At 48.1% G+C, this 26,375-nt stretch overlaps 1 protein-coding gene across 4 annotated transcripts in view; it reads right to left on the bottom strand.

Moving 5' to 3' along the window:
• The window catches only part of ITGB4 (integrin subunit beta 4), a 69,092-nt gene extending 53,833 nt beyond the window's left edge, over window positions 1-15,259 (bottom strand). The window contains exons 1-3 of one of the 4 annotated variants that reach the window (XM_075903654.2): window positions 14,715-15,259; window positions 563-657; window positions 30-112 (exon numbers count right to left, since the gene is read on the bottom strand). In XM_075903654.2, the coding sequence (XP_075759769.2) occupies window positions 30-112; window positions 563-657; window positions 14,715-14,719 (183 nt within the window). In that variant the 5' untranslated portion in view covers window positions 14,720-15,259. Of the gene's footprint in view, window positions 1-29; window positions 113-562; window positions 658-14,604 lie in introns of all 4 variants that reach the window. The other 3 variants (XM_006136437.5, XM_006136438.5, XM_025178106.3) reach the window with 3 other exon arrangements.
• Between the last annotated feature and the right edge of the window lie 11,116 nt (window positions 15,260-26,375).

Here is a 26,375-nt window from a genome sequence, read left to right as displayed (position 1 = left end):
GACACAGCCCTGGGAGGGGAGGCTCTCACCTCATCTGTGCAGTAGGAGCAGGTCTTGTCCACTCGGATACACGCCGTGCAGCTTCTCGCCCTGGAGGCCACGCAGCTGTTAACTAGGAGGCAAGATCGAAGGCATCAAGAGGGGAAGAAGTCAGCCTGGCCCAACCCTGGAAAGCGAGAAAGGGCAAGCCATGAAGGGAGGGGGCTGGGTCTGCCCCCCCTCACTAGGAGTTTTAGCACAGACTCAGTGGGAGCTGTCTCAAAACCAGAGCCAGCGTGTATGTCAGGCAGAGCAAACAGGAGCAAGCTATGGAGAGAGAGCTCACGAAGAGCTCATAGGGCGTGTTAAAGAGCAGTGTCTGCTGGATAGTACATGGGCCGAGCTAGCAGACAGGACCCTACCCACAAGCTCTGCCACATATTCAGCTTCTCGGGTGACTGGAATAGAAGCAGATACAAGGAGGCTGGTTCCCAGGCCGGGAAAAGGCATCTGGGGAGACACATGCCCTGGGCCCTGGACTTCAGGAGCGTCCCCAAGAGAGACCCAGAAGAGCTGAACTTACTTTTGCTCTTTTGGCACAGGCATACATCACAGGCAACGACCAACAGGAGCAGCCTGGCCCACACCCTTTGGAGCAGCACGTCCATCCTCTTCCTCCTGAAATGCACCAGACAACAACGTTACAGCCTCCCCCTGGGCTGCCGAGGGCTTTATATTGGGGTTAACCCGCTAGATCAATTGCAGTGCATCCAACACAGGAGCAATCGTGGCCGCGCAGGTGTGGGGCTGCAGAGGACTCGACCTCCAGCCAGGTTTGCAGCATGGGGAGCTTGGCAGACCTCTCGGATGGAGGAAAACCCATTTCTAAGCAAGACAGGTGTGTGGGAGAGTGCATGGGGTGAGTTTTATACTAGGATCAAGGCATGAAATGCTGGGGCAGGACAGGAGAATGAAGCAGGGTCTTTAGGCAGCTTTAAAGTCTGGCCAGCGATCTGTGCAAATGGGTGGAATTTCTCAAAGCGTCCCTGTGTGTTGTGCCCGCATGCTGGCCGTGGCCAGTGCCCTGTTCAGTACAGATTTGATTAGGTCACTTTTCCCTGGAGGCTCACTCACATACAGGAACACACTGTGCTCTGCGACTGGCACCCAGAAGGGGCCCTAGAACAGTGGTTATCAACCAGTCGATTGGGATGTACTGGCAGATCTTGGATCCTCTGACAGGGGATCCTGACTGGTTTGGCCAAGAGGCTATCAAGTGCCGGCTCTTCAGTTGCCCCTCCAACTACTGCTGCATGTCTCCTGCCCATTACCTTGGAGCTGTCCCGCCCCCTGGGGAGCATCCTGCTTGCTGTGTAGCGCAGGGGAAGGGAGGAGGGGTGCTGATGTCAGGGTGCCCCTCCCACTCTGTTTCCAGTCTCCACAGAGCAGAAAGGGGGTACAACAGGACTTGGGATGGAGTTTGCTGGCTGCTTTATGGAGTGGTCCAGGTCTAGGGCCAGGTCAGGGGTGAGCCTGCCTTAGCCCCACTGCACCACCACCCAGGAGCCACCTGAGGTAAGCAGCGTCCAGCTGGAGCCCACATCCCATACTCCTACCCCAGTCACGAACCCCCTCCTGCACCCCAACCCCAGCCCCAAGCATCCCTGCATCCAAACACCCTCCCAAAGCCTGCACCTAGAACCCCCTCCTGCACCCCAACTGCCTGCCCCGAGCTCAGCTCAGAGCCCCTCTCACACTCCAGGTCCCTTAGTCCAAGACCAGAGCCTGCCCCCAACCCTCTGCCCCAGCCTGATGAAAGTCAGTGAGGATGGGCAAGAGAGGGAGGGTGGAGTGAGCAAGGGCGGGGCCTCGGAAAAGGGGCGGGAAGGAGGCGGGCCCAGGGTATTTATATCTGAGGTAGATCTTGGATTGCACTTAAATTCAAAAAGCGATCTCGTGCTTAAAAAGGTTGGAGCCCCCTGCCCTAGAACGACGCCCGGCAACAGTCAGGTATGGTTAGCAGCCTCTGAGTAGGGAAATGGCCAGGCCTGTATTATCGGGGGGAGGGCTGCAACTCTGGTGTGAGGTCTGTCAGCAGAGCTGCAAGACAAACAGATGGGGGCAGCAGGGTGGGCTCAAAACGCCCTGGCAGAGCTCCCTGGGGACAATGCTTGTCTGGCTGTGGCAGGGCTCTCAGTCTGGGCTCAGCAGGGGACCCAAGCAGCCTCCTTTTCCCTCTCTTCACTGAGATCCTCTCTCGCCCTTGCTGGGTGGTTTAAAGGCCCCAGTAACCTCTGGCTCTTCTGCAGATTCCCTCCCCCTTCTCAGCAGAGCTGCCAACCCCACAGCTGCCAGCCCCACCTACAGAGAAGAAGCCACCGGGACAGACTGTCTGCACCATTCCTCAGCGGCCTTGTGCCAACACCAGGGTCTGCCCTGGCTAATCAGAGCCGTGTGTCAGTTGGCCTGCGAGACTCACAACCAGAGCAAACACCTTCTTTTCCTGGGATCGGGGCCTAGAGGTCCAATGAGAGAGAGAGAAAGAAAAACAAGGCACCAAATTCCTCCTTTTGGCTATTTCCAACTGAATTTCCAGAGTAGCACCAAGCCCCCTGGCAAGGGCCAGACTACTGGTCTGGTGAGCTCTGGTGCTCGGCCACGTGATAGGCTGTTGAACCGGTTTGCATCCTGGAGGGCAACTCGCACCCTTTGCCTGTTCCAAAGTAGCAGCCTCCCTGAAGTCCAACTAGCTGCCACACGATGAATTGTTAAATCACGTTTCCTGTGGCCACACGCACACTTGCAGTATTCTATTCCACCATGAGATGTCTCTGGGCACTGCACAGTGCTTCAGATGGGGGGTGGGGCTCCAGGTAAACCAAGACTTAACAACGAGAGCTTTGCAGAGTTTGTAGGTGTGGCTGTTTTCTGTTGTATTCACCTCCTCTGCCAGGAGAATTGGGATTTCCTGTATTCCATGTGGACAGGAAAACTTCAAGGCTGAAGTGGAGCCTAAGGCGCTTTGAAAGCACTTCTCGCTAGAGGATATAGGCACTGCGCAAGGTTGGCTCACAGAAGGAAGACTGCCGGGGGCTACGGTTTGTTTCTCCAGCTCAGGAGAAGTCATGCAAAATCTCCAGGGGCTATAAAACCCTTTACAGCATGATCCTTAGGGATGGTGGGAATGACGTGCTGTGGGCTCAGGGCCGGACTAAGGGGTGGGCTAGCCGGGCAGCTGCCCAGGGCGCTAACCTACGGGGGGCGCCCGGCTCCCAGTAGGCCGCCTGGGGTGGGAGCCATGTTAACCCCCACAGCACCAGCCAGCAGCACCCTTCCCCCTGCGGCCGCAGGGCCCTGCACAGCCAGGTGCAGACCGCCCCGGGCAGCTCCGGGCTGTGCGCCATCAGCAGTGGCCGGGCCGACTGGGCAGCGCATGCGCCGTGTGTCCGCCCACGCGCCCCGGGGGTGGGCCAGCACATGCGTCGTGTGCCCGGAGGCAGGGCCACACATCCTGGGGGCGGGCCTGTGCATGTGTCGTGCGCCCGGAGGCGGGGCCATGCACCCCGGGGGCGGGCCCGCGCATGCGTTATGCGCCCAGAGGTGGGGCCGTGCACGCTGGGGGCAGAGCAGTGGCCTGGGCACAGGGCACCAAAATGGCTTGGGCCGGCCCTGCATGGGCTGTCCCATACAGCAGCTCGCTGGCTCCCACCAGGAGACCATGCTGAAGAACTGGGCTTTGTGGACTATCTGGTAAGGGCTGCATATAAAAGGGTCAGTAATCAGTAGAGACTCATTCATTTTACAGGCTTTGTCCCAGGTGCAGATACTGCAAAGCCTTGTCTCCAGGTCCCTTCCAGACCTATTGCGCTATGGTTCTGTGTTTAACTGTCTGCATGGAGAGTTGCTCCATTGAAGCCAACGGAAGTGCTCACAGCGTATGGCTCTGAGCATGTGCATCAGTCAGCTGGATCAGGGCCTCGGCGTGTAAGCTCTGGCTTCTCCCTCTTGGTCTTCAATAGAGCACCCGGACAACGTGGCAAAATGGACTTTATTCATGCCGTGGCTCACATGCTCAGTCCCATTGGTTTAGCAGCAAGCCACTCATCATGCTGGCTGTAGTTAGATGTGAATTTAGAGCTGGTGGGAGGTGCTAGGTTGACAGCCCTCCAGTGTCCTCTGGTTACTCACAGCTGTGGCCTCCTCCTCTGACAGTGCGTTTCACACCCGGATCTGGAGGCATCCACTTCGAAGGCGTCAGAGAACATTTCAGCCTCTCTGCCCCTATTCAGACTTTGGTGCTTTGGCTGCCACTGCCAGCAAAGCTCCAGTTCACACCAGGTGCCCATTCGGCACTACACTGAGACAACCATCTCGTCTGGCACCAGCAATCAAACGGCCATTAGATGGTAACAGCTTTTAGTTACTACTGAGTGGAACTGGATCTGAACTGGGGAAAGTCTCCCTTTCCCGGGAGCTACCTCCTGCCCTATTGAGCTCCAATTCTGAGGACAGGATGACACAATTTATAAGGAGAGGTTGCTCAGACTTTCCTGCAAGGAGTGCTCTAGAAGTGCCGTGAAACACAATCAACAATCGAGACCCAAAAGACAGGCCCTCTTCCCAAGCCTGCAGGAGAAAGCGCAGAGGTCAACCTCCCTGCACTGCCACTACCAGCACTCAGCAAAACCCCCTCCGCCACGCATCCAAGGAGCGGTTGGGAAGGCCCTGCATTTGACGCCCCGTGTCACACCAGCGCCAAAGCCCGCATGCCAAGGTCCCATGACTGTAGCATTCCAGAGAAGGGAGGTTACTGAGATTGTTTAGAGGAAAGCCGGGAAAGAACCTGCGAAGGGAGAGTTTGAGTCACCGGGTGCTATTCAATGCCTTGGTCACACTTGCTGCCCTCAAGTCATGGTGATTGGTTAGATACAAGACGATAAAATCTATCCCCATTTTAACAGTGATGTTGCCATGCAGGAGTCCAGGGGACGTGGACAGTAATTCCCTGCATGGCTTGTGTGCCAGTCTGCAGGAGTTAGGCAGTGCTTTTCTTGTAAAAAGGTGCCGGTACTCCAGGGGAAAAGTTGGTGAGCTCTGACTGGAGGTGCCAGTACTGCATCTGGAGGTACTGGTACTGAGTACTGGGCAGTACCATCACAAAAAAAAAGCACTGGAGCTAGGGATATAAAAGGTTAACAGAGGGGGCACAGCTCCCCTCCCTCTGTGGCCCAGAACAGCCCCACCACCCACACAAGGCTGGAAGAGTGAGCTGTCTGGACCCTGCTTAACTAGTTACACTATTAAAATTATATCATTTATCCGGTTAACTTTTCAAGGGGTATTTCCATCCCTACTAAGAGCCCCTGTTATCCTGTGCGCTCTTTGGGGCGGGGCTGGCCTCTTCCTAGGTTTTTGTATCGCACCTAGCACAACGGGTCCCTGATTCTGAGCAGGGTCTCCAGGCACAACCGTCGCCAGACATAAATAGCACTTCTCCTGATAGCCCGCCTCGCCTAGCTACCTGCGACATTGCTGAGTAGGTCCAGCCCTGCCCAAAGCACCTCATGGGCAGATCAAGATGGGGAGGCCCTGGGGGAAACACCCCTCAAAACAACCCCCCCCACACTCCAGGCATGTCACGAATCGTCACAGCTGCCCAACGACAGGTCAGACCATTTCAGGACCCTGAAGAACTAGCACCGAGCGCAGGCAAAGGGACGGCAAGAGTTAAAGGCAGGAGATTGCTGTGTCTTAACAACCCAGAATTGTTTTGAATTCTCCTTTTGTCTCACATTTCCTCTTAGCCAGTGAAAACTGTGCCAAACCCCTCTGAGGAAGTTAAATTTTTTTAGTGGGAAAGATTTGTTAAAATTTATTCTCCCCACATTTTCTAACGGATGCATGGTCTGTTATGCTCTTGCTTTCCCCCTTTTCTAAAAGGTGCACCTGAGGAAATAAATAGCTCTGGCCAGTCAGAGAGCAGGAGGCAGGGCGCCAGACAGGGAACCCAGAGATCTGGGATTTGAATCCTGACCACCATTAACTCACTTTGCAATTTTGGGCAAGTCACTTCAAGACCAGCAGTGGCAATAGGAGTGAGACTCAGGAAACCACAGTTTAGTCCCAGCACTGCTATTAGCCTGCTAAATGACCTTGAGCAAGTCACTTTGCCCCGTGCCTCAGTTTCCCCACTTGTAAAAGGGGATTAATGACACTAACCTCCTTAGTAAAGTGCTTGGAGAGCTACTGATGAAAAGCACTAAAGAAATGGGTATTAATTAACTCTAGGCTTCAATTTCTCCATCTGTAAAATGAGAACATGAATGCAATATGTTGTATTACTGTAGTAGTAGAAATTCCCAACTGTGATCAGGGCTTGTTTGTACAGGGTGCTGCATATGCACACTGTAAGTCAAGACAGTCCCTGCCCTGAAGAGGTCACAGCTTAAACAGGCAATGGAGTAGCCGCCCTCTGCACATCCCTTTAAAACAGGAGTGGGCAATAATTTTTGTAGGGGGCCACTTCACCAATGTTCGTAGTGGTCACAGGCCAGTCCAAGAATGGGCAGGGCCTCAGCCAGAAGGAGCGGATCCCTCTGACCATCACATGCAGGATGCAGGAGGAGGAGACATTGCATGCAGGAGCACAGGAGGTCTCTCCCCTCCACCCTGCCAGGGGCGCGGTGCCCAGAGGGAACCGCAAGCTGTTCTGAACAGCAGGTGGTTCCCTCTGGTGCCACACACCCCTGGAGGAGGGAGGAGACATCGCATGCTCACCTGCCACTGGGTCTCGATTGGCCCGGAGGATGGAGGTGCGCAGGGTGAACCACGTACCAGTGAAATGGCTTGGCAGGCCAGATTCAGCCCCCAGGCCATATCTTGCCCACTCTTGCCTTAAAAAGTGACTTTTAAAAGTATGTGGTGCCTCACCTGAACCACTTTAAAACCTTGGCCAGAGTCTGTGCCTTATACACTTACTGTACCCATATGGCCGTAGCAGCTGGCAGGACGGGTTAGGCATAAACCTGATGGGGGCTGCACTGGGGTCAGACAGTTCTAATGGAAGAAAGGTCCATGTGTGCAGCCCTGGCTGGAAAGGGGAGCTCCTCCTCCCAGGAACAGGATACAAACCAATGACATATTCATGTGTGTGCAAGAGCTACAGCTATTTGAAGGTGGCTATCCTAGGAAAACATCACAGCTCAATAAGTACCCTAAACATTGCCAGACTGGATCAAGCCCAATGTCCTGACAGCGGACAGCACCCATGCATCACAGGAAGCTGCAAGAAACTTTGCATTAGGCAGATGTGGGCTAATCTGTCCCCCATATCAGGTTTCATGCTGATCACTAGAAGAGATTGGTTTAAACCTGGATGGATTTAATATCCCTTGCAGGATTTGTTAACACGAACTCTAGCATCTCTGGATCTTTGCCGTAAAAATGCCCAGTCCTGCTTTGAATCTCGCTAATGCTTTGGCTTCAACAACAGCTTGTGACAAAGGATTCCACAGCTTGTGTGTTGCGTGAATTTCTTTTTTAGTGGTTTTGAATTTGCCACTTCTTCATTTCATTGAATGCCATTTGTTCTTGTGATATAAAACAGGGAGAACTAAACTCTTGACCCACCTTCTCTAAGCTATTCATTATTTCACAGATGTTCAGCCTGTCCCCTCTTATTCATCCCTAGCTTTTCAATTTCTAATCATATGACAGGTTTTCCAGGCCTTGGAGCTTCCTTTTCTGAACCCTCTTCAGTTCTGCAAGACCCTTTCTGGGATGGGGCGATGAGTAGGGCACATAGAAGGATCTGAAATACTATCTACACACTAATATTTTGTTTGCTTTTTAGCATGCAGCTGGACCCTCTCTTTGGCTGCACAATTAATTTAAAACCCTGTAAGCTATGGGAGCAGTTTAAATGTTTCCTTTAAAAAAATGTGCATTACTTGGCAAATGAAGTTAATTGTTAAATGCAACCATGGTCTCCATTCTCCTAGCTTGGGGAAGTTCTCCGAAGTTCTCCCCAGTTTCCTCCATCCTCTCAAATGCCCAACAAAGAAAGCTTTATGATCCCTGCAGATTTTTGCCATCTCACTGCACCCCTTACTTCCCAAATAATTACTACAAAGATTTAATGTTAGCCAGCATATGGAATCTTGATGCCCATGATGAACACTGACTCTTTAATCCTGCTCGTTGGTTTCTGACTCTTAGCAGCAGGTGAAGTAGCTGGATCTCTGCTAACTGTAGCAGTTGCAATAATGCAATCCTCAAAACGAAAAACCAGAAACAACCAAAGTATAGAAGTGAAAATTCCTAAATGGACGCAAATTACAGGTTATCTGGCCAGGGGCATGACCCCATAAACCCTTATGCTTTCCTCCTTCACCTCTCCCCCCATGAATTTAGTGCAGTACAACACTGCCCCTGGACTTGCTTTACAAAGAGACTATCAGTGTAACAGAACAGGAAAGCCATATGCGGATGAGCAAGGTTGTATCCGTCCCTCTATCAGCAGGCAGCACCTGGAGGCAGTGCGGGTAGAAGATAACGACAGGTCAGCTAGAGTCCAGTGTGAAATGCCGACCCCACTGCAGGCAGTGGAACAACTCCAAGCCACATCTCTGCGAGCAGGGCTTTGATCCAAGTTGGTCTCTGACATAAAACTCCAAGGGCCAAGCATTTCCCCTGGCAGCGGGATCTCAATTTTCTGAAATGCCTGAGCCAGGGCAAAGACATTAGGCCCATGAGGAAGCAGCACAGGAAAGAGGCTGGCAGGGGGCGGAGAGCCAGCCTTCTGTGGCAATTTGTCGCTTTCCCAAGCTCGCCCTTGGCCATGAGCTTTGAGCAGAGGCCCGGAGTGAGGCTGAGGCGTAAGCGCAAGCAGCTTGCTGCCTGCACAGCGCCTGGAGTGGAATAGGTGGGGGAGGGGCAAACAAGACTCCCACGCAGCTGAGCTTAGCCCAGCCAGGCAGAGCCCGTGCAAGGCTCACCAGACAGGGGCAACCACAAGGGCGGCAGGTCCTCAGCTGTGGTGCAGGGGAGAAGGGCCACCTCTTGAGAGGAGGACTCCACCCATGTGGGCCACTTACCTTAGCTGGCAGAGGTGACAGCTGTTTTTAGACTGAGGTGGAATCTGATGGGAGCAAAGGGAACATGGACAAAAGGAAAGAGGAGAACCAGGTGGGAAAGATCAAGAATTTGTTGTCTGCAGAGAGGCACACCTGCTGCCTCCCTCCCATGCACTGGGGGGAAATTTTGGAGCCAGGAGAGACCCGCCTCCCCGAGTGCTCCGTGTCCTGGCGTGTGCAATTTGAGGGTCCAGCTGTTAGAAGTTTGTACTGATGGGAGCTGGCTAGAACTGCCGAGTGCGCGGACACAGCAGCCTTTTGTTGTGCTCCACTCCCATGAGATATGAAACAACGCCGTATGCTCAGGTTTCCCCTCAGGCCCTGTCTGGCTCTGCTGGCTGTGTTGGGCTGCTGGACAACAGGAATTTCTTCCGCCTCTCCTCCCAAGCAACTGGCTCCCCCTCTCCTTCCCAAAGCACTTCAGGTGGGGGAAATCACAAGGCCTTATGGCAGCCCACACCTCACCCCCAGTAGCATCTCCTACAGCATCTCAGCCTCCACCCCTGACAAGGGCCTGCCTGCCAGAATACTGCCCCCTATTCCTGAGGTTCAACAGGCACTAGTAAGAAATATCTTCCATCCTAAACGTGAGCTCTCCCCGATCACCACCATCAGCCAGGAGCTGGAGGCAACAGCACACAAAAGAGCCATTTGGGCGCAAAGCACATGGTTCTTTTGCACTGCTACAGGTGCACCAAAGTGCGATTGTGGTGGGAAAGGTGGTAAGATCCATTGCCAGCAGGACACACTGTGCTAGGTGCTGCACAGACACATAATGAGAAGCAGGCCCTGCCCCTAAGAGCTTCCAATACAAATAGACACGACAGAGGAAGAAAGCAGCATCCCCATTTTACAGATGGGGATCCAAAGCAGAGACTTGTCTTGGGTCCCTGAGGCAGAGCCCAGATCTCAGCCTAGATCTCAGACCTGCCCAAGCCTCCAGCCCCCCTTTCCCTCTCTGAATAGCCAAGGTCAGTGCAGCCCCCAGTAAGCTTGTCCAAATCGGAGCTCTTCTGCCTGCTCCTCTTGGCAAATTTCCCACAATTCCACAGTTTCCCCGGAGAGAGGGACTGATGATCTGGGGCTTTAAAAATAAGGTTCTTTGAAGCTCTTTGTGCCAGTTGTTCCACATGCTCTTGCTGGGAGACCGAACATCTGTACATGCAAATCAAGTCCTTCCACACCCTTGTGTGTAGAGTAAATCCCTTGGAGGGGGCGTTTCCAATTAAGGAAGTTCCGTTCTCTTGCAATATCACAACCCTGGCATCAGAACCAAGCTGCCCTTCCCAGGGCCAGGGTCACCCTGGCTGCTCAGCTGCAGCTGGCAAGCAGAGTATGTTGGACGCCATGACTACTGCAGCCATAAATTCAGCAAGGTGCTTAGAAACCGCAAGGCCCTCCCCGGGCACCTGGGGAGGTGAAGGTGGCATGTGTGAAGAAAGCCTCTCTTCACACGGAAAAGGGTTTTATGGACAGAAAAGGGCAGCACAGGTCACCCGCAGGAGAATCTGGCCCATCAGTCTAAATATCCCAGAACATTCCACAGCAGCTTTAATTTTTCCCTCCTGAAATGGCCTCCCTCCTGCAGAATGATTTGGCAGCAGGGTCTGAACTGAATTTCTTGTCCAAGACTCCAGGGGAGCATCAAGCTCCTTGCACTCCTATAATCCTTTACATACCCACTTGGATTTAAATCCCTGGAGGAGTACTCTGTGAACATGCCCCATGGAGAGTCCACCCCTCCAGGAATGTCCTGGCGTCTCCAGGAGTTAAAGATGAATCTTTAATGAAAGATAGTTTGATGTCACAAATCTTCCAGGAAGATGACCATACACAACCGGCAACTCTAGTCTGCAAAGTGTGAGCTCTTTGGTAACGCAAATAAAGTCTGTGTATTACTCCCTTTTCCTAGTACAGTGAAGAGCCGAATTGTCGGATACATCGATGAACTTAAGTTGAGAAAAAGTCAACTTGGGTTTTGTAAAAGGAAATTACACCTCCCCAGTCTTAGCATTCTGAGCTATCACAAGGGTGATCCTGTTGATATAGTGGACTTGGGCTTTCAGAAAGTATCTTAAGCCAATTAAGTAGTCATCAGATAAGGGGGAAGGGCCTCTCATGGATCAAGTAACTGGATGAACAATAGGAAACAAAGGGTTGGACTAAATGTCGGTTTTCACTGTGGAGAGAAATCAATAGCAAGGTCTCTGAAGGATCTGAAATGGGTCCCGTGTTGTTCAAAACATATTGATAAATGATCTGGAAAAGAGGATAACCAACTAGGTGGCAAAGTCTGCACATTATATGAAAATGCTCAAGACAGCTAAGAGTCACAAAGGGATCTCACAAAACTGGGTCATTGGACAACAAAATGGCAAATGAAATTTAATGTTGATACCTGCAAAGTAATGTACATTGGAAAATATAATCCCAACTATACATACACAATGATTGGCAACAGCTACTTTAGACCCCTTCAAGAGAGAGATTTTGGAGTCATCATGGATAGTCCTTTGAAAGCATCTGCTCAACGTGCAGCAGCAGTCAAAAAAGCTAACAATGTCAGGAACAAAAGTTTCAGAGGGGTAGCCTGTTAGTCTGCAACTAGAAAAACTTAAAAAACACAAATAGTCTTGCAGCACCTTAACAAAACATGTAGATGGTATCATGAGCTTTTGTGGGCACAACCTACTTCTTCAGATGAATGGAGTTTAAGGGGTTCAGTTTTCAAATAAGTAGCACAGAGAAGGGATGGGGGGGGGGGAGAGAAGAGAGGAAAAAGAAGAAAAAAAAGGGGAAAGAAATTGTCAATTAGTGTGTCCCTGCTAAAAGAAGCTGATAAGAATACTTAGTACCCACTCTAAGTACCCTTGTTTGTTTTTTTATGTCATTAGGATGTGCAATGTAGCAGGACATCTAGCTGATGTCTTTGTTTAGACTCCTGTTGTAGGAATCAAACATGTAAATGAAATTAAGTTCTGCAGCTTCCCTGTGGAGCTGGCTTTTGAAATTGGTTTGAAATAATACGGTGACTTTGAGATCCATTAATGAGTGCCCAGGCAAGTTAAAATGTTCCCCAGCAAGTTCCTCTGTGCTGCCCATTGTCAGGCCCACTTAGGAAAATATCATAACGCACTATCTAGATCAATGTTACACGGCACCTTGAATACAATGTACAGTTCTGGCTGCCTCATCCCCAGAAAGATACATGAGAAAATTGGGAAAAGTACAGAGAAGGGCAACAAAAATGATTAGGGAACTTGAACAGATTCCATATGAGGAGATATTGACAAGACTGGGACTGTTCAGTTTAGAAAAGAGAGGACTCAAGAGGGCAATGTGATAGTGGTCTCAAAATCATGATCGGTGTGGAGAAAGTGAGTGGGGGAGGTATTCATTACTCCTTTACATAGAACGAAAACTAGTGGTCACCCAATTAAATAATAGGCAGCAGGTTTAGGAAGTACTTCTCCACACAATGCACAGTCAGCCTGTGGAACTAGTCGTGAGTACCAACATTATAACAGGGTTCAAAAAAACCAACAACAACGAGATGAGTTCATGGTGGATAAGTTCATCAATGGCTATTAGTCAAGGTGGTTAGGGACATAACTCCATGTTCCAGGTGTCCCTAAACCTCTGACTGTCAGAAGCTGGGATTGGATGATGGGGGCAGGGGGCGGGATGAAATCACTTGATATATTGGTCTGGTTCTGTTCATTTCCTCTGCCGCATCTGGCACTGTTGGAAGATGGGAAACTGAGCTAGATGGACCATTGGCCACACTGGGTCAGATCATTCTGATATTTGGACACACGTGCCTAAACAACAGGGCCGGGCCAATGAGAGACACCACTTCAAACCAAAGCCAAAGGCCCATTCCAACAGCACATAGCTCCAACTAGAACCCCCTGCAAGGGGTTGGTATTTGACCCCTCAAAAAGATGAAGGACATCACACTTGCAAGGTGTCTTATGTTCATACAGCACCCAGCACAACATGTCCCAGTCCATCTTTGGACCTTCCGGGCACTGCCGTAACACATACTAAGAATGACGGCAGACTAACCTGGCTAGCACTGATGACACACCCAGCCGAGGGGTCTGCTCCCGTACAGGCTGCAGTGCAGCAGCAAGCAGCTCCTTGGCTGAAAGCACAGTAGCCTCAATTCAGACAAAGCTTATCCCTGAACTATAGGGCTGCAGGAAGATGGAGCCAAGTGACTGTGGACTCATTAGTCCCCCTTACCCGTCCCTGTGCTATACGCTCTGTTGCAGCAAAGGAAGACAGAACTCTTGGTTGCTAACCCCCAACATTCGTACGTTAGGAAAGAGATCTCCCTCCTCTCCAGCATTTGAGAGACAAACTTTTTCTGTCCGCAGTAATGTGTTTTCAGCCCCTGCCGCAGGAACTCCCCAGATCAAGGCCCCATTGTACTAGGCACTGTACAAAACAGCCCTAGCCTCCAACAGCTTACAGTTTAGTGCAACAAATATGGGTGTGTCCATGACATGGGGAACTGGAAGCCAAACTCATTAAGGGCCACCAAATATCGAGTAGGCAGGAACCACCTTTAATTCCTGCAGAGTTGGGCAGCATTCATACACTGGTGTTCGGTGAAATGCTCCATAACTCATTGGCCATGCCAAGAGGTATTCCACCCCCCGAATGCTAATGTTACACCATGGGGATCCCCTGTCCAGTTGGGCCAGTGTGTAATGAATGCCTCTTGGAAAAGTACACTCCTTCTAGTGCCCCTCTTCCCCCAGCCATCTCCCCACAAAGGGGCTCAGCAACTAGGAGCCTGCATCGCTGAGGTGAGCATCTACAGTTCACTGCAAGTCCGGGCTGTGCTGCTACCAGGAAGATTCGGAATTCCGATATAGCTCCATGCCCACAAAACCCCACCCCACAGACCCTTATCCTTCAGCTGCCTGACACACCGCCCCCTCCCGTCATGCTGACTCTCTTATTCCCCTGTCCCCCCTGTCAGATTTGCCAGCAAGAAAAAGCAGAGGTCTAGCTGCAGTTCAGATGAGACCAAACTCCCTGATTCTGAATCTGAACCAGGATTTCATAGTTGGCCCTTTTCTAACTGGCTCAGCTGCAAACGCTGGATGCAGGTACACGTTTTGCAAAATGGCCCCTGTGTTTATAATGGGCTAAACCCGACCTGCAGCCCTGAACACCTTGGGCCATCTTAGTTGCAGGCTCCCTATGCCTGCTCTCTCGGCACAGTTCATCTTTTCCTGGCTAGAAAGAGGTGGAATGAAGAGAATAAACCTTAGAAACCTGGGACAACTTTTGCTAATCGCATAACAGCACTTCACATATTTTAACAATGTAGTCCCCTCCTCCCCCTGAAAACTGCACAACTCTGCAAAGCAAATAGTGCCATTTCCAAGCAGCACAAAGGAATGAAAATACATAAAGTTAAAAACCCCACAGATACATACAATAAACATACCACCTCAATCTGTCCTGTGCCTACCTGTGGGAGAAGCCCCGTGCCTCATTTAACTGCTTCCCTTTGCTAATCAACAGCAAAAAAAAGAAAGCAAGCACTACACTAAAGGACACTGATAAATTAATTCCACAAACCTCATTAAGCGCTGTGTCGGATTCAAAGTCCAAATCCTCTGCAACAATCCAAATAGCAGTCACCCACACAGCAAGCCAAGAAATTCTTCTGAAGGCAAAAGGGGAATTTCACTGCTTCGCTGCCACTAGCAGACTTCCAAACTTAGCCTGTTTAATTGTTTTTGTCCCCTTTCTCTCTTTTCCATTCAGTTTCCACCTTTAAATCCTCAGGGACGACAGGCAGCTCATGAACTTGACAAACCTTTGCAGGAATTTCTAGCCCTTTTGATCAAATACCGACTTCTGTTCCTCTTGTTTCTCTTAAGAGTTACTCCCTCTGCCTGGCTCTCTCACCAGGGGTGTACAGGGAGGAGGAGAGAAGGTGAGAATAATTGCAGTGGAATCCCTTTTCAGGGGGGAGCAGAAAGGGACAGTTTTATTTTAACTCAGGTAGAGGGGAAAGGGAGGTGCCTGTGACTCAGTCTGGCATTCCTTCAGTTTGTGCACACCTGTATGGGCAAGAACAGCGAGGGCAGCTGAACACTCTCTCCCTCACCAGCCACACAAACACCCACCCACAGGAAAAGGGCTGGGAGCTGAGGCATAGCCCAGCCCAGTCACACTTCACAAAGATTTCAGAAGGGATTGTTGGGGGGGGAAGGGGGGGAATTTGTCTCTCAGCCTTTTTGCTTCAGAAACCTGATGAGCCCGACGCCTGACCTTTACTTCAGTGCTCAGTCTGCCATCCACAGCTTCCAGGGGCTGGCCCTAGATTATTTTGAATTCCCCACCCTCCACAGTCCCCTCTGTCTGGTAAGAACTTGCTCTCCAGACTTCCTATGCTGGGCAAGCTGAGATAATATTGTTTTGCAGAATTTGGGTCCCAGCAGCTCCCTGCAATAAAGGTCAATGAAGTTCCAGCAAGGACAACCACCATCCTTATCCCCTGCCCATTCCCCCGCCCTGTCTCTTTCCATGTCTGGCTGACAATTAATGGCCAGTATCCTCCCTTTGCACCCTGAATGGGAGAAAAATCCCTCGACCTCGTCTGCACTACCACAATAACCAGACCAGGATTCCCAGCTGCAGCTGGTCCACATAGTAGTGTAAATGGGACCCACTCACTTCCCTGATGTGTGCTAAGGCTTAGACAGGTCAAGGCTTAAACTATAAGAATTAAGGCTTAAGGCTTAAACTGAGTGTAAGAATTTTGCATGATCTAACATCGATTTCCCTTCCCTAGGGTAGAGCTGAACCATTTTTACAGAAGCTTCCTAAAAACATTTTAGACAGAAATCATCCACACTGCCTGTTTGCCTCTATCTGAACAGTTAAAGGTTGGCACAGTTATAAGCAACTGAAAAGAGGGGTCTTGAAATGGGAAGTGCTCACAATTTTAACTATAAACCTCTCCACCAGTGACAACTAATAACAGTGCGTGATCTCATGTGAGGAAGTCATTGGACTGATTTTGCAGGGGTTACATGGGATAACAGTTATTTATCATAGAATCTCAAATGCAGTGGAAGGTGGATTTTGTAGGCACTGAAGTCATTTTGATTTAGTTTAAGTGTCTATTTTCCTGTGGAATTAGTTGCTTTCCCTATGTAAAGATGGGGAAATCAAAATTCTAGCTTTCTGAACACTCTATGGAAGGTGTACTCGCAAGATTCAGCAAGTCTGACTAACCCGTCACCTAACTTTTCTCCTGTACAAGTCTCCAGCGTCTGGCTCTTTGCACAGAAATGTGAAAGTCAGGGGATCTTTGGCACCTCCGAACAGCACTTAGCTGGGGGAGTTCCTAGGATATTTTGCTCTGGGGGAAGTGGGGGAGGGAGGCAGCAGTGCTCTGGAGGAACCACTTCTTGTGTGAAAATAGTTCAATCCTGTGGCCCATTCAGTCCTTTCTCTCTCAGCTGGGATTGCCAGTCAGGGTGTCAGTCGCAACCACCTAGGTGTGGGACTTTTTTAATGCCACACCAGCCTACTCAGTGTCTTGTGTCCTTGCACAGTACACCCAGAATGACAGCCCTCGGATTTTCAACCTCTTAGATATTTTGTGTTTCTCTTGGAGAAAAACATGCACGCTCATAACACGAACTACAAACCCTGTTTGCCTTATATGAGGTAACTAAATCTTACTGAGGATTTTTTTAAAGCAGTTCCATAAAAGAAATTATGTTGAAGAAACCCCCCGGCAGCATCCTTTATAACGCCATCGCAAGCAAATTTCAGCAGCACTAACCCTGTATCCAGGTAGATAAGAGTTTTCATTCTAAAGTAAGTTGTAAATTATAATTAAATGTGTAAAGAACTTCGAATGAAAGGAAGTCTCTCTCTCTGTACGTAAGAGTGGGAATGAGAGAACAAACACTGATTATTAAAATGCGGCCACCACTGGGATGGGCAAACAGTGATCAGATGGATGATGGGCACAATAGAACAGAAGAAATGTTGGCCAAGAGCTGCAGCACAAACCCCTACTCTGGCTTATGGTCCTGTGGGGAAGTTTAGCATCCATGCAGAGCTGATAGGACCTTGGTTTTGTAATGTCTCCTCTAATTGATCTACAAAGAGAAACCAGGAAGAAACTGGAGAATGGAGAATCTGAACTTCAGCAGAGGGGATGCTGGATGACTGTTCCTCCAAAATCCAAATGAGGAACTCCCTAAGACCTCAGTGGAATCTGGTGGTGGCAAAGCTTTCCAACCTACATGGAGAAGATGAAAGTGTGTAGGAGACACAAGCTGTGCAGCTCAGGAAGCAAAGTGGATGGCTAAATAAGAATTATAAAGTGGGGGAGAATTAGCATTTAATGGAGAATGCCTACTCCAGATCCACATCCTTTGTGCTTCTGGGTAACCCCCTCGCCTTTCTGGCAATTGCTGGGGGACAGTGCTCTGGAGGACATATTTCTCTGACTCAGTTGGTACTCAAACTGTCAGAACTAAGCTCTGGCTTAAATTATACATGGAGGTGTGTCAGGGGGTGATGGCGTTCTATAGAAAAGATCCAAGACACAAAACACACTCCCCATTTTAAGGGATTTTGAGCAGAGAAAGAGGCAGGGAGGGGAAAAAATTATTTTAGGAAACCCTCTTCTCCCCCTCACCATGAATTCTGCCAACCCCTGGGCTAATTCTAATGCTTTATGCTTTCGCCTTTGGACTCGACTAAGGTTCTAGTACAGAGAATCTTCCTCTTGACGTTTCAGCCTCTCTTTCATACTAAGGTCACACGTGGCTGCTGTACAAAATAAGAGTCAAGATAATCAGTAGGACCCCACTTCCTACTGTGCATCACAGCGACGGCACTGAATGGGCACAAACGCTGATGGGAACCAAGTTCTAGGACACTGATGTTAGAACTTTCTCAGTGGGGGCCTCTCAACTCTGCCATGATTTAGCACCCGAGGTGAAGCTGCACCAACCTCTTGCTACTCTTAGGATGGGATTTAAGACAGCTATTCCAGTAACAGGGAATGCAAAATCAGCCCCTATCGGGTGCTCTAGTTTAGAATACTCATTAAGCAGAGATTTAAAACTGACAGAAGGCGTAGAGAGATTTGTTCTTTTCTGGAAGACCTAATTTATTTCAAAAGTAATCAGTTACTGTATCCCTAATTCAAATCATCAACTGGCATGAATCAGGGAATGCAGAACTTGCTTCTGAACATCAGCAGAGCCCATGGGGTGAATGCAGCCTGCTGATGTATCTAAGTGCAGAGTGGAATTTCATCTGCAATAGTGCACAGTTCTCATCCTCTGGGATGTACTGATCCTCTCATGTCTTCAGCTGGCTCGCTGAATGTTTCAGGCTGGTGGCCTGATGGATCTTGACTTTTCCTTCAGAGATTTTCATTCCTCCCTAATGAACAAATGATCCTGTCTTTCACATTGCAACCCACATTTGAAGAGTCCCAGAGAGACCATCTTTGAACCCGAACAAACAGACTGAAGGTTCCATAAAGAAACTGCAGAAGACATATGATAAGGGGCTGAATCATCAAGAAAATAATCCCTGTGGATCATACAGCACCGACATGGAGAAAACAGAGTTATCCGGTACCCGGAAATGACTAATGGCCCAGAGACACTCCTTTTCTACACATTCTTATCAAACAGAAATCTCTCCTGTACTAAGCAATGAAGTCCTCGTCCCGCAGACCATTTCACATGTAGACAATTTAATTTCCCCTTGCTGTGATACAGCACTCAGAAAGAAGATCAGCTGTTTTATGAAATAGAAAAGTGAACATGAGCTTATAGGGAGCCATTGCAAAAAATAGCAATACAAAGATTCAGGAATTGTATATTTTACAAATTCCACGTTGCTTCCATTCTCCCAGTGATGTAACATACACTCTTGAGTCTTGAAGTAAGAGGAGAGAAAACACGAGTTCTGTTTTGGCCTATAACTTTGCTGGACTCCAGAATGTCAAAAGTTAGTTGTATGCAATCCAAGGAGGGGAGAACACTACGCTTTTGTAGTAACCACAGGCAAGGAGGAAGCTACTGAAGAAAGATTATTCATGTGGGGTCGAATCCTCAGCTGGAATAAATCATTGCCGCTCCACTGACTTAACCAAGCACCTCTCCCCCAGAAACATGAGCACTGACTTGTATCTACTCGCACTGAAACATGTCCTACAGCCACTAGACTTGATGTTTCATGGCAAAATAAAGGTAGCGGTGTAAGTTCTGCAGCCGAAGGGCTCAGTGCGGCAAATGATACTGGAATAGTGTGTTTCTGTTTTCTGCATGTGACTGTAGAATGGTAAAGTGGTAAAAGATAAAGTGGATCGAGCATGGTCTCTAAAGAAATAGGTCCTTTCTCACGGTGATTTAACAAGTGCCTTTTCATCAAAATTGGGATGGTTGGGCAATTTAAAAAAATTGTGATTAACTGTGTGGCCAAACAGTAATAGAATAACATGGATTTCAATATTTGTGAGTGTACACCACATTTTAAAATGTATCTATTGCAATTAGAATACAAAGTGCACAGTGCTCACTCTACATTTATATTTCATTACAAATACTTGCACTGTAAAAAACAAGAGCCTTTTTCTATTCACTTAATACAAATGCTGCAGAACAATCTTTTGATCATAATAGTTGAACTTAGAAATGTGGAATTACGTACAAAAAACCTGCATTCAAAAATAAAATGTACTAGAGGGTAGTGGCCCCTGCTTGCTACGCTCGCCAACCCTACCCCCTGGCTCTCCCCCTAGCTGCCAGGGAAGGCCAGGTCGAGGTGTAGCAACCCTGGCCTGCCCCAGCTCTCCCACCTCCAGTCACCGAGGGGCAGGGCCAGGTTTGGGCTGGACTGAGGCTGCAGCTGGCCCAGCTCTCTCCCTCTGGCTGCCAGGGGTGGGGAGGGATGGGCTGGCTCTCTCCCCTCTGGCTGCTGGGGGCTTAGCTGAGCAGAGGCAGCGGTTGGTCTGGCCTTCATCCTCTGGCAGTGAGGAGGAGATGGGCGTGGCCCGTGGTACCTGGCCCTCTCCCTCTGGCTGCAAGGGGGGAGGCCACATGGCTCCGGACCCTGCTGGCGAGGGGCGAGGTCATTCGGCTCCCATGCACCCCCTCTGGACCACCAGCGACACCACACGTCCTGTGTCCCCTCCCCCCACCTGAGCCCTGGTGAGGCTCTGCAGCTCCTGTCCCCGCCCTGGCTCCTGCGCCCCCTTCTCCCACAACCCAAGCCCCTCCCACACCACCTCCCCCAACTTGAGCCCCTGAGAAGTCACGCAGCTCCTTACCCCTGCTCCCCCCCCCCGAGAAGCTGCACAGCTCCTGAGAGCCCCAGAAGCTACCATGTGCCCTCCCCTACCCTGCAGCTCCTGTTATGCCCCCTCCATCTCCCGCTTGCCTCTTCTTCCCCACTCTGAACATTGGAGGAGCCTTGTTGTTCAATTTAAATTCTGGAAGCCGCTTGCTTGCGTGGTGGCTGCGGAGGGGTGTTCAGGGGCCGGCAGGGTATGAGGGGGAAGGAGTCAACCACCGACCTATGCAATGCAGCACCGATAAAGGATCATGGGAGTAGGGGGGAAGAAAGGAAGCTGCCTGCCCCAGACACCATGCAGCTCCCGCCACCCCAGCCCTCACCGGGGCATGTTGGAGAATAGGGGAGGCTGCCTGGCCATGATGTGCCTCTGTCATCCCACCGAAAAAAACCTTTTTAAAGGATAGTAAGAAAACTTTAGAACCTTTAAGTCCACTCAGTCCTGCTTTTTGTTCAGCCACTGTCTGTTTACAATTTGCAGTAGATAATTCTGCTGCTTTTTGTTTATGTCATCTGAATAAGAGAGCTGGTATCATAAGATATTTATGTGTCAGGTGTGGTAAAGATTGTGGCCCTTCATGCTCCAACCTCCATTCCAGAGGACATGTCCATGCTGATAACTGATTCTGCTGGATAATGATCCAAAGTAGAACAGACTGCTGCATGTTCATTTTCATCATCTGAGTCAAATGCCACAAGCAGAAGATTTTGTTTTTAGATGGCTCGATTTCTGTAGTGTATGCAGTTGAGTGTTTCTCTTTTAAGACTTCTGAAAGTATGTTCCACCCCTCATGCTTTGCAGATTTTGGGAGGTGCTTCAGATTCTTAAAACTTGGGTCAAGCACTGTAGCCATTTTTAGAAATTTTCCAGTGGTACCTTCTTTGCATTTTGTCAAATCTGTTCTGAAAGTGTTCTTAAAACAAACATGCAAGACCTCTATAACATGAAATATATGGCAGAATCTGAGTCAAACAGAACAGGTGACATTGAATTCCTTGGGGGACAATTGTGTCACAAATTTAATTACCACTTTTTTAATGAGCATCATCAGCATGGAAGCATATCAATACCTTGTAGAACCATGTACAAAAGTGCCATGCAAACGCCTGTTCTTACTTTCAGGTGACATTGTAAATAAGAATCAGGACTGAGTGGATTTATAGGCTCTAAAGTTTTACATTGTTTTATGAGCGCAATTTTGTAACCAAAATCTGGATTTGAAAGTTATACTTTCATCATAAAGAGATTGCACTACAGTGCCTGTATGAGGTGAACTAAAAAATGTTATTTCTTGTGTTTTTTACAGTGCAAATATTTGTAATAGAAATACAAAATGAGCACTGTATACTTTGTATTGTGCTGTAATTGAAATTAATTATTTGAAAATGTGGAAAAAATCCAAATATTTAATATATTTAAATTGATATTTTATTAAACAGTGAAATCACTATTTTTAATCATAATTAATTTGAGTTAATCACAAGTTAACTGTGATTAATTGATAGCCCTAATCTAAAACTTCTCCCCTTTTCAACCTCTTGCAATACAGATCATTTGCCCACACGAGATAGAGGGTTTGTTTACAGTAGGACAGTCTTGTTCACAGGGTTCCTGGGTAATCTCTCCCCCCCCACATACCCTCAAAAGAGTAGCGTCTCAAACAAAAAACAGGACAATGTAGCACTTTAAAGACTAACAAGATGGTTTATTAGGTGATGAGCTTTCATGGGCCAGATCTGAGGAAGTGGGTCTGGCCCACGAAAGCTCATCACCTAATAAACCATCTTGTTAGTCTTTAAAGTGCTACACAGTCCTGTTTTTTGTTTCAGCTACACCAGACTAACACGGCTACATTTTCATAGCGTCTCTAAGGGTGTGTCTAGACTGCAGGGTTTTTCTGGAAAAATGGCAACTTTTCTGAAAAAACTTCACTTACGTCCACACTGCTATTGCAGTTCGAAAGAACGTGGGGTTTTCTGACATTCATAAACCTCATTCTACGAGGAAGAATGCCTTTTCCAAAAGAGTTCTTTTGGAAAAAGGCGTGTGTGGATGTAGAAGAGGGAATTTTTTCAAAAGAAGAGGTCTCCAGGAAAAAGCACAGGTGCCCTGGTGGCCACTCTATCCAGAGTAATCACAGCTTAAATGCGAGATAGTGTCCATTCAGTGCAAACTATCTTTCAAAAAAGCAGATTGCTTTTTCGATGCGCTTTGGCAACGTGGACGCTCTCTTTCGGAAGTTTTTTTGGAAGATCTCTTCCAGAAAATCTTCTTTCAAAGGAAGCCTGCAGTCTAGATGTACCCTAAATGAGTCCGTCTGCATAACACTGCAAGAAAAGCTGCCAGTGCATAATATAATCATGTTTTGGAGATATGGCAAGCCAGGGGTTGAGGCAAAACTAAACTGCTTCTAATAGCGCAATGCTGAGATGGAAAAGAAGCTATAGATGGGCAAAGTTTTTGGTGTTTTAGCTATGGCAGTAAGGTACCCATCAAGTCTAACCTTTCAGTTCTTTCCACCTGTTCCTGGGGTCGGGGGACTAGATTCTGCCATCCTGCGCACCCTAGGTGAATGCCCAATCTGCTAGGCCATGCCTGTACCCGACCCACTCCCCCTCCCTACCTTCAGGGTACCCCTTCTCCTGCCTTCCCCCTGTGTGACCCAGCTTCAGTTCTGTCTGTCTGTTCCCGGGGTGGGGGACGTGTGGGACGGGAAAGTAAGATTTGTATCATCAGAGGACAGTGAGAAACTACGTAGTGAAACCCTAAGTGCTTCCAAAGAGAACACAAAAGCATGAACCCAGATACACTAAGAAAAAGGTTTAACAAATGAATAAAAACTAGAAGCCATCTGGCCCTGTGGTTCTTATTTAGAAGGAAGAAAAAAAGACCCTATTAAAAGAGGAACAGCCATGAGTTGCAAGGCCAGGCAGTGGAAAAACGCTGATCTAAGTTAAGAAAGAAAATGCTGGGAAGAACAATACTGATCCCACTAAAAGAGAAGAGAAGGACCTTGCCCATTAGCAATTTTTGGTTATCAACAGTAATTTGTTTTTACACATGCATCTTGTAAGCCTCCTAGGAAATGCAGTTCTCTCCTGGAAGAGAGACGACTCTGCTTCCTTCAGCTCACAAATCTATTGTTTACCTGGAACATCCCATCCTATTTGGTGGCCTTCTGGGCACTCTGAGAGACACATTTGACGGGTTCTTAAGCAGAGAATTGAGTGCTTGATTCCTAGAATGAAGGGGTGGGAAGAAGCTTTGATAGGTGTCTGGCTGAATTCCTGTTGAAATGATCTCTCCAATGCTGCTGGCATTTGACTGCATGATCAATGGTGGGTAGGGCGCATAAGGCCTTGGTGAGGCAGGTTTTTAATTTCACATAACCTTTGCATGTTGCATGTAAAACAGACAGGACCAGCAAAAGCAGGACAAAAGCCATAGCCTTAGGCTCCACCATTTTACGATTTGAGGTGCAGCCAACAAAGGTGGCTCAACTTGCTTAGGTTAGGCATCACATCCTGAGAACACTAAATGAAGCCCAGAGCAAAACCTCACACCCTTAGAACAAAGCACCTGATCCAGAAACAGGGAGGGACAGATCTCTGAACAGCAAGCAGCAGCATGCGGAAAGGCAGTCAAACACCAGCACGTATGGACTGGAGGCAAGAAAACTTTCAAAAGGAAAGCTGACAGCACAGTGTCTGTTACAGATTACTTCATTCACCTGATCAAATGGATGAAACCTCAGTAACTGGCCTGCCTTGATATAGCCATAACCTTGAAATACATAGTTTTGGCTGAGATGAACCCATGCAAACAAAAGGAACACATGCCTAGAGGGCAAGGAGACTTGAAGCTCACAGAATGGAGTCATCACAGATAGTGAACGGTACTAACTATATCTCTCAAAGAGAGAAAATGGGAGCAGAGGCTGATTTCATTGTCAGGGATTAAATGGGATTTGGTGGCCTATGTGGAGTGAATTTATTTGGGTCCAAGCTAGTTCCCTAGAGGACCTTGCATGTTGTAAAAGGCAGCTTCTTTTGTTGACAGCATCAGCAGACGTCAAAAAAACAAAAGGATCCTTGGGACTATAACGTGCTTCCCTAAATAGATCACTGCTAAAGCGCTTTGGCATAGAATCTTGCATTATAGCTGCCTGTTAACTGGCCTATTTTGTCAGCACTAAGCCACAGTACTGCAGCAGTAACAGTACTGTGACTGGCTACAGAGGTATGTGTGTTATAAACCCCATTTTTAAAAGGATAGCAGTGTTTCTGAAAAAAGTCTTAAGAGGCTGAAATTCCAAATGCTCATTCATAGGTCAAGAATATTTTTATATTAAAATAACAAAAAACCAGCTACTGCCCCTGGACAATAACTAGTTTTCCTCCAGTTATATTAATGTACTGATATCTGGAATGCCAGCTAAATATGTACCTAGAGAGTCAGAGCTTAAAGTAAACATATCCATGTTTATTTCAAGTGATTTCACATGCTAGTGCACATTAATGAATAGGTTTCCTAAGAGAGTGCAGTTGAAAGAGGGGGGCTTGGAATTATTACAGATGCAACAGACAGGGAGGGGGAAGCAGAAACATGGGAAGAGGAAGGGTGGGGTGGCCAGGAAGTCTCTGATGAGTAAAGGCATTTACCAAAAAAATTAAAATAATGATCAGCAAACTCTTGTGTAGTGAGTGATTCATCTCTCAAATCTTTCAGTAAGTCACACTGGGTGACTGGTGGGTTTAAATCCTGGGGAGCAGGCTCAGTTTCACATGGGCATTGGCAACAATGCACAACCTCTTTCCAGCTTTTCACTGTAAGAGTTCCTTTTTCCTCCCACAAACCTGTTTCCTGGTGGCTGCCCAGCTAGGATATTTGTTTTGCTTTTTCAGAAAGCCATAGCAAAAAGGGCACATATATTATACACAGTCTACTAAAGCTTTGCGAGATTAAGAACAACACTCTCTCTCTCTCTGCTGTCGATGGTAGGAGGGCTGTTTATATAAACGCACACAAAAGTGACAATCCATTAATTATTAGCTGTATGACTGAGCATTCATTACTCATAAGCAAGCCGCTTACACGTAAATTCATCTGAACTGACAGAAGTAATGCTTTTGGGTTTCCATCACACCAACTTCTGAGAAAGCCACCTGATTTAAAAAAAATTAAAGCAGATCTACACTGCAATGTGTCTTGCACTTGTGTCACTTGACGGTCTTCACAGATCAACAAACTAACCTTTTCAGCAACATAAAGTAAAGCCTTCCTGTTTAGGGGATATGTTGGACAGATGCAGGAGTCAGGAAGGAGTTCCATTACCACCATAGTGTGAAGTACTGTGCAATAGACCTTTTGGAGGACATCAGATGGCAAGATATATATTGTCTAAATGGTCTGATCCAACCTGAACATGTCAATCATAAAGTACAGGAAATTCACACAGTTATCAGAATTGCACCAAGTCATCTTTTCCATCACAACTGATGCTGATGTTTGGGCTTATATGATGTTTTTCAGGTTAAATTGAACTGGTCTTTATCAAGTGGTTGTATCCTCAGAGTTTCCATAATGAAAGTTATAAACTGTAATAGGAATTAAATACACAAGCTGCAGAAGCTGGTACTACTGCTAATTCTCTTGTGTTACTGACAGCATATTGCCTGTTCACATTCCAGTGAGAAGATAAAATACATTCCCATTTTCACTTAAAATCTGAGAGCCTGCTCCTGGCAAACCGCTTCAAGGATGCAGCCAGTTTACTGAGCAATAGGCTCCTCTGTTTGTGACACCCTTTGCTCTCACAATTTACAGGATTATAAAGAACTGCAATAAAGTCACTGATGCTACAGCAGCATCTTTTGTGGCACATGAAATACAAA

The sequence above is a fragment of the Pelodiscus sinensis genome, chromosome 20 (assembly GCF_052426305.1).
Source record: "Pelodiscus sinensis isolate ZL-2025 chromosome 20, ASM5242630v1, whole genome shotgun sequence".
Classification (NCBI taxonomy): Eukaryota; Metazoa; Chordata; order Testudines; family Trionychidae; genus Pelodiscus; species Pelodiscus sinensis.
This window is presented reverse-complemented; position numbering and strand designations above follow the sequence as displayed.